At 37.7% G+C, this 8,753-nt stretch overlaps 1 protein-coding gene across 1 annotated transcript in view; it reads left to right on the top strand.

Moving 5' to 3' along the window:
- The window catches only part of GYS2 (glycogen synthase 2), a gene marked incomplete in the record, with an annotated part of 53,021 nt that extends 44,846 nt beyond the window's left edge, over positions 1-8,175 (top strand). The window contains 5 exon segments of the mRNA XM_019630363.1: positions 92-218; positions 1,758-1,853; positions 2,759-2,922; positions 3,988-4,068; positions 6,284-8,175. Coding sequence (XP_019485908.1) covers positions 92-218; positions 1,758-1,853; positions 2,759-2,922; positions 3,988-4,068; positions 6,284-6,505 — 690 coding nt within the window.
- Positions 8,176-8,753: the final 578 nt, after the last annotated feature.

Below are 8,753 nucleotides of genomic sequence, written 5' to 3'. Positions count from 1 at the left end.
CTCTCTCTCTCTCTCTCTCTCTCTCTCTCTCTCTCTCTCTCTCTCTCTCTCTCTCTCTCTCCTTTTTCTCATTAGAATTTTCCTTTTTTAGGTGATTTTGCACCCAGAGTTCCTATCCTCCACCAGCCCCTTGTTACCCATGGATTATGAGGAGTTCGTCCGAGGCTGTCATCTTGGAGTATTCCCGTCATACTATGAACCGTGGGGTTATACTCCAGGTATGTGACATGTTTAGATTGTGGAATGTTTGGAATTTTATTAGTATTTTATTTTATGCATATGCATGTGATATCCAAAGTTGATATGTAATTTACTATTGGATAGAGAAACACAAAACCAAAGTGTGAGTGGCTGAGGGAATGTGGGAAGTCATTTATGTTGGGTAAAGAGAATGTTACCTAACATATGGCAGACTTTCCACCAAAATGTCATCTTACAAGAAAAAGTTGAACATACCCTGAAATGATAGAGATGTATCTAATGTTTTAAAGTAAAGACCAGAAAGGGTGTTATAAAAGATAAGTAGACAGAAAAAGCAGTTTGAGAAATATTCCATAGTGAATGAGTCATTCTGTTTTAAATTAACTGAGGGAAGTTGGCCACTCCTCACCTAACCTATAATTACAGAAATAATGAAGCCACTGGTAGTGCAAGTTTGGTGTTAGCATATAAGATAACTAATTTTTTAAGGATAATCATTTTATGTAAGACTAACTCTAACTCACTCCAGAAAGTATTCATTAAAGTCTGTGTTTTGTGTTTTGAGAAAACCCAATAAAAATAAGCACTTACTTTATTAAAGTCACTGAATGAGCATATACTAAGCTTACATGGATACCTGGCATTTCACTAAAAGTGTGATAATGAATATTTAATAAAAATAAGGATCTGTTAAGTTCCACAGAATTGCAGGCAAAATACATATATATGGAGGAGTTCCACAGTTTTATCAGATTCTCAAATGGGTCAATAATCCCATCCCACTTCCTCTCCTCCACCCGCTGCCCTAAATTAGAAACCATTTTCAGAGCAGGAGAAAAGGCCACTGTTTACATTGTATTACTTCGTGGGTAATGGGAAAATCTCTTTTTGCCCCATTCAACACCACTAGCCAACCAAAAGTTATTCCATAATCAAATATAAATTCCTTGCTAAAAATGCGGCCATCCTTGAGAGTGGTAATGTTTCGTACGACATATCTGATATTTTCTGAAAAACAGATTTTGACTAAAAGGTGAGAGAGGACTGAAAGAGACCATGGGGTTCAGTGAGCACCTGAGAAAGTGGAAAGGATTTGTGCCAAGGGACTTTTCTATGATAAGAAGGCTGGTCACTTCCAAAATATTGACCTGCTCCATAAATGTGCCATTACTTAGAGATGTAAGCTTAGAATGGAGCACGAAACCAGCTGGAATGAGACAGGGAGTGTACCATAGCAGTTCCCAGCAAGAGCTCTGGAGCTGGGCACCTGGCTTCAAACCCCAGCTCTCCCCCATCCCCTGGCTTTGTGAAGTTGGACAAGCTATTTAACTTTTCTGTGCCTCAATTTCTTCATCTGTAAAATGGAAATGATGATAGCTTCACTTCACAGTGTTGTTGAGAAGATTAAATGGACTAATACATGTAAAGAGCTTAGTACTGTGCCTGGCATAAAGTAAACATTGCTATTACTAGATAGATGGGGGCTAATGTGAGTGCATTAGAAGATACAGGAGCTGGTCTGAAGCCAAGCCTTTTGTCTATCTCCCCCCCGGCAGCCGAATGCACTGTGATGGGCATCCCCAGTGTGACGACCAACCTCTCCGGCTTTGGCTGTTTCATGCAGGAGCACGTGGCTGATCCTACTGCATATGGTGAGGTTTTTCATCATTAACCCAACCCAGGGGAAAGTGACCTTTAACCAGACAAAGCACAGGGTCTGTAGAGCCTAACTCTAAAGCTCTCCTGATTTAACTAAGGTTGATACTTCTTGTCTACTAAAAAATAGATTTAATTATGTGGTCCTTAGAAAAGATAAGAATGCTATTAATATTAAATATATTGCCCAAAAGACAAAGTGCAAAAGGAGTTCTAAAGTTAAGTAAATTTTCCTGCTACCTTTTTTGCCCACTGAACTGATTTGGCCCTCTACTACCTAGACGTGGCGTTATAATACCCACGGCCTTAGAGTACGTGTATTGGTCAGCATAATTATTTTAGAAATCTGTGCCAACCTAGCAAATTCACTTAAGTTTTTTAAGATGGCAGGAGAATATGCATATCAACCATCTCTGCGTTGCAGCAAGAAAAGTTTGAATGGGCTGGACTCTGCCCACACATTGCCAATCTCTTCGTCTTTTACCTTTGCGTCATCACTATTTTCTTTCCTCAGGCTAGAGCTGTGGTTCTCAGCCCTGGCTGCCTGCTGGGAACACTGGGGAGCCAAAAAAAAAACACGCCCAGGTTTCATCCCAGAGATTCTGGTTAGTGAGCAGCCCCAGGGAGAATCACTGATCTAGGGTATTTCTGTACTGCCAGATTTTTTTTTTTTTAAGGCAAGATCTATTTTGTTGGCTGTGTGTTGGTGACAGTTGTAAACAGTTAGAAGGCAGTCACAAAAGAACTACAGCCTTGGAAGGGAAACGATAAAGCAGAGGCAATAAGAGAGGCAGGGAGTAGATACTGCATGTGCTCTTCCATAGAACCTAAGGACCAGGAGGAAAAATGCCCTAAGGTTAGCCCTGCTTTTTACCTGTGCTTTGGCTTTTGTGTTCCTCAGGTATCTACATTGTTGATAGGCGGTTCCGCTCTCCAGATGATTCTTGCAATCAGCTGACTCAGTTTCTGTACGGATTTTGCAAACAGTCACGTCGCCAAAGAATAATCCAGAGGAACCGAACTGAAAGGCTCTCAGATCTTCTGGATTGGAGATACTTAGGCAGAGTAAGGCAGTTTGTAATCCACTTAAAGGACCACTTTAAACATCCCACTGGACTTACAAAAATATTGCTTCTAGTTATAATCTGTAAGGCCAATTCAGCATTGTAACTGTTAAAATCTCAGTGATGTTTTCACACACTGTTTTACTTAGTATGAATTGGCAAAGTCCTAAACCCAATTCTTCACATTTAGCCTGAGCCCACAACAGCAAGTCCATCTAGCACTAATCTTACTAGTGATTCTATTGTTATTGCTTAACTTAATGCATTACAAGCATGCAGAAATGTTTCATGAGGATGAGGAAAACATCAAGAGAAAAGTCTCTACTTTGTTTCACTCCAAGAGATAATGTAATCTAATTCCTCATCTAGAGTGAGTGAGTGGGTAGTAGAAATAATATTGTTTTTCAAAATGACAAGTGCAAAAGGAAATACCTTCTTTAGTGTAGTAGGTTTATAAATACCAGATGCTCATATGTCTTAGCCCTGGGTGATTTAATAAAAACAAACTGACTTTGTCTTCATGTAATGTATCTGCTTAGATACTGTTAACCTCCCCCAGACAAATGACAGATGCTGTCATTTGCTGAGTATCTACACACACGAATCTCAGTGCTCATTACAACCCTGGGTGATTAATTTTACTCTCTTCACTTTATAACGAAAGCGGAATGATAAGGCCCTCAGCCGTTATGTTTCTTATCTCAGGTCTGAAGCAGGATTTAAAGCCAGTCTGTGTGATTACTCAGGCCCCATCTTTTTTCCCACGTCATACTGCTTCTTTGTAGAATAAACCCTGTGTTTTCAGTCACCTTAGCACTCAATTCAGAGTTCAGTAAGGCCAGTATGGCTTTTCCCTCCACTGTTTTCTAATATTTCTTTACATATTCATTGAAACATAATGAAACTCTAAACTGTTTTTTTTTTTTCGGATTCTCAAACTTGTGTGAATAAAATCTGCCACTTTCTAAAAAATATATTTCATAACTAGGAGAATATTTTATATAATAACTTGGTTATTGGAGTATATAAATCTTTTTTTAACCTGTGAATTGGTCTTTTATCGTAGTATTACCAGCATGCCAGGCACCTGACATTAAGCAGAGCCTTTCCAGATAAATTCCATATGGAACCCACAACACCACCAACGGTAAATATTTTATATATTGTTTATTTGTTTTGAAAGCTAAATTTATTTATGATGAGTCCTAATAATACCTTTTAATTTAGAAGTAGCTAAGTGCACAAACTATTATACTTTTTCATAGTGTTACATCAATGCAAAGAATAGGGGAACTGACAGATCAGACCAACTCAGAGCCCTCGATTCAGAGTTGTCAGCCTCATGTATAAGATGAGCAGACACTCAGCCAATTCATGTCTCTGGAGAAGCACGTCCAATGAAAATGCTCTCTGCCTTAGTGCTTGAAATTGCTCCATTAGACTTCCATTCTTCTGAAAGTTGTTCAAAAATAAAGTGGCCCACTTTAACAGGAAATTAATTTGCTCGCCAAGGAAGTGTTTAAATATAGGGTGACTACTTGGCAAGAGGAATACAGAGTGAACTCAAGCACCACAGGAGAAATCAGACGAGATGACCATTTACGTTCCATTCAGCAGGGCCTACAAAGGAGTTTTCTAAAGTCCAACTAGACATTATAGTCATGAGACTAGCATAGGCCACTTGTCGTCAGTCACTTAGCAGAGTGTAAAATAGGAAATGGCTTGAAGGAGGGCAGCAATCGGGCCTTTTTCTTCAGTGGCATTGTCCTTACAGCAGTTTACATGGTGGTCCAAGAGCTAAACTTCTCTGCCCTCCTAACCATCAGGTGATAGCATAGGTGCAAGAGGATGAGACCCATATCATTGGGTATGAGATCCAGCTTAGCTTCTGACTTAGAGGAGCCAATACGTCATGTGCGTCTCCACAGACATCTTCATGATCTCCCAGGAACATGCTCAATTACAAAAGTCATCAAATTCAGGGATTCCCAAAAGCTATGGATCCTCATTTAGTATTTATGCATCCTCCAAGTTCAGATGTAATTCCCAGTCAGGGGCCACTTTTATCATAAACAATTTTGCCTAATAACATAACTTATATTCCTCCTGTACCAGCTGTCCAGGGCAAGAGACCTAGACAGCTAACCCAAGGTAAAATTTGCCCTTAGAGAAGTAAAAGGGCCTTGTAAATCCTTCAATTTACAAATTCCACTACCATGGTCATGATTCTAACAGAGTTAATTACTTAGTTTATTTAAAGGTGGACACTCTATTTGATAATTCAGCTATATGCATCCGTTAATTTATTTATTCAACTATTAAGTACTGAGCATCTACTCTGAACCAGGTCCTAAGTGCAGGACTCAGCTCTTTTCCTGTGTTACTGTCAGATAGAGTATCTGCACCTTGTAATGATGGTACAAGTATGACATAATAATAATCTATAAATATAGTTGAAATGCAGAGTGATAAGTACTGAAACAATTTTATACATTTGTCTCTCCATTCAAGCATGTGCCCTCCTGGAAGGCAGGGATCACGTTTTTCATGTTTCCTCAGTGCCATTGTTGTGCCTGCCCCACAGCTGGTGCTTAGGATGTGTTTATCGAATGGGTTATCTCAGTGAATCTTACTTACAAGGGCAATTTGATTGAAACCTAGTGGTACTTGCTCATTAACTGAAACAAAACTAGCTGGTGAAATTTCAGGGTCAGCTAAGTGGCCTAGCTTCCAGCATTCTTTCCAGGGGTGGCTGTCCCTGGCATGCCCAAGCTGCCCACATCCTGCCATTTCACTGAGCCAATCTAAAGCATGATATAGGGACTGACATTATCACAGGGCAACAAAGCAGTTGAGATTAGATGAAAGGTTCTGGAGTGATCACCACCCTGGTACAAATCTTTGCTGTACTACTTAATGTGCTATAAGACCTTGGGCAAGTCATTTGGCCTCTTTAACCCTCAATTTTCTTCTGTAAATGAAAAAAAACACACAAATCATTGGAGTTTTGTTACAAAGGTTTAATAAGATTTTATGTATATATATTATATAATATATATGTGTGTGCGTATATATATATACATATATACACACACACATATATTATATAATATATATATATATATATATATATATATATATCCTGGCACATGTCAATGCTTACTAAAATAAGCTACTTAGTTAATGAACCTCTCCTGAACTTGTTGGTACCAGAGTCAAAATGGATGAAAATTAGTAGTCTCTGAACAGACCACAGAAAATACCCAACTATATCTTATATTAAAGACACACGCAAAGTGTTTACATCACTGGAAAATCAAGACGTCATTATAATGTTTATGTCTTATTTTTGTCTTTGGCAGACAGAAGGATTTAAATATCCCAGGCCTTCCTCAGTACCACCCTCTCCTACAGGGTCTCAGGTCTCCAGTCCTCAGAGCAGTGATGTGGAAGATGAAGATGAGGATGAGAGATACAATGAGGAAGAGGAGGCAGAAAGGGATCGGATAAACATTAAGTCACCATTTTCTTTGGGTCCTGTTCCTCATGGGAAGAAAAAGTTGCATGGTGAATACAAGAACTGAATTCCATGCTTGCTGAACAGAGCTAATTTAGTGAGAACATAGTAAGAATAATTATTTAAGGAAATGATAATGACACAAATTTCATTTTCTTCTTCTAAGTATCACAATGGGATTGAGTCTCTGCCTAAAAAGTGGAGACTAAGTGAATAGCAATTTTATAGTTTATAATAAAATCCAAGCTATTTTCCTCAACTCTTTTCTTCCCAGTAAATTTAGGCATGAAGAAGTGTTAATTAAAGGAGGAAGACCGGAAGTGTTTTTAAAATGGTAATTTAAGCAATAAGAATTTTTATTTAATACTGCTCATTTTTAAATTATCATCACCATAGTCCTTTGCTTAGTATTTATACAGCTTCTATACCTGCCAAACAGGTCTCCCATTTTCATGCCGAAATATCCTATTCTTAGCTGTGAATGTGCACTACCTATGTATTTTAAATAACTTGGTCATTAGTGATTATTTTCATTTTTCATGAGTCAGAAACATGAATTTATATCCAGTTTTGCAGGCAATCAAAATCCATAGAAAATAGCTATTCTAAATCCAGATCTTGATGCATATTATCATATTTACAAGGTCACTTTTCAAATTAATGAGAGGAATGTATTTCTATCTGCACTATACCATCTGACTGTAATAATTTTATTGTTTAAAAGGAAAGACTTTTTGAAACCTTGGTCAATCTTCCACAGATGATAAATTGTTAAATCCAAAATGAATAAATATATTAATATTTAAAGATTTAACTTTCACTAATAATGCCCTCTTTAAAATTCTTTTAGACATTTAAATAAGATAACATGTGTAAAGTACCTGCTATGTAATAGCGCCTTATGAAGGACAACATTTAAAACTATCTTTAAAAAAAAATAGCAAAAAGAAAATTTAGAGACTACTTTATAATAAGGACAGTGTCTCTAACACATTCATGATGTGCATGGAGACATTGACTAAATGATTGTAATTAAGCATATTTATGTTTTAAATGTAATTAAATATAAAGTGGCAAAAAAGCCCCCCAAATTTACATTCACTCTTGGATTTTTTTCCCCACAACTGAGTATTATTACATTTAGATCACAGTGAACACCTTGGTTGGCATCTCAGTTGGTGGGGTCAGTAGAGGTTCTAAAAAAGTTTTGGCCTCAGTGCTGGATTGTTGATGTCAACAAGGGAAGAGTAACAACATGTGTCAGATGGTTCAAAACCAGGGCAAAACTGTAATTCAGCTCTTCCATTGCCCCATGGTTAGGAAAACATAGAAGAATGGTCGAAACGAGGAACAAATCAGGCCAAAATGCAAAATGGTGGCAAGCTCACCTGATTTAGTGGTTTAGGAAGAAAGGAAATAAATTACCTAAAACCCAACCCTTGAAAAATGCCCCCTGATGCCAATTAACCCAGTGTCTGTAGAGCAGTTTGGAAAGCTCCATACTGAAGATCAGAAAAAAATATGAGATGGATTTGTATTATAGGACAAACGCTCGTTTGCTGATGTACCAGAAAGACCTCCTGATATAAAGGGATTTCACTGTTACAATAACCATGAAAATGTATCCCTGATAGAGTGACACATTATGTATTCAAATGATACTCTTGATTGATAATTGGTAGAGTCATTGTTATTGAAAGCATGAGCTATCCAATAAAATACCTTCTTAATATAAAACTTTAAAATTCAAGTGCTTTTTTTAAAAAAATGAGAGGATAGGTTTTTTTTATTAGAAATGAATACAAATGACAGTACACATAGACATTAACTGACTTGCAAACACCTGGCTTTGAGTGGCATATGTGAGATTCAGAGTCCTCTATTCAGATAGCTGATGGACTTAACTCCATCCCCTTGCCCCAGTCATTAATTTATCCTTTCCCCAAGACTGACAAAGCCTGGTGAAGAGCAACAAATAGGATCGTTAGATGATGCTGTGTCTAGCAGAGCATGCTATACACAGTAGTTGCATAAATGCATGGTCTTATTGGGAGAAATAGAGTTACAAAAAATGACGCTTCTAAAGAATGTATATATTCATAAGGTGGAGGACGGAAACTATAGAAAATAGTTTGTGTGTGCTTGACCAGCTGACAGCAAGACTTTTTTTTTTTAATTTTTTAAAAGATTTTTTTTATTGGGGAATTAGGGGATGGGAACAGCTCTGGGGAATTGGGGAAGGGGAACAGACAAGTTGCTGTCCTTTTTGTTCTTCAGTCTAGTTGTGGAGGACGTTGCTTCACTGGCCCAAGTTG

Source organism: Hipposideros armiger, unplaced genomic scaffold, assembly GCF_001890085.2.
Source record: "Hipposideros armiger isolate ML-2016 unplaced genomic scaffold, ASM189008v1 scaffold_904, whole genome shotgun sequence".
Taxonomy (NCBI): domain Eukaryota; kingdom Metazoa; phylum Chordata; class Mammalia; order Chiroptera; family Hipposideridae; genus Hipposideros; species Hipposideros armiger.
Note: the sequence above shows the minus strand (reverse complement) of the source record. Positions and strands in the feature narration are given on the sequence as shown.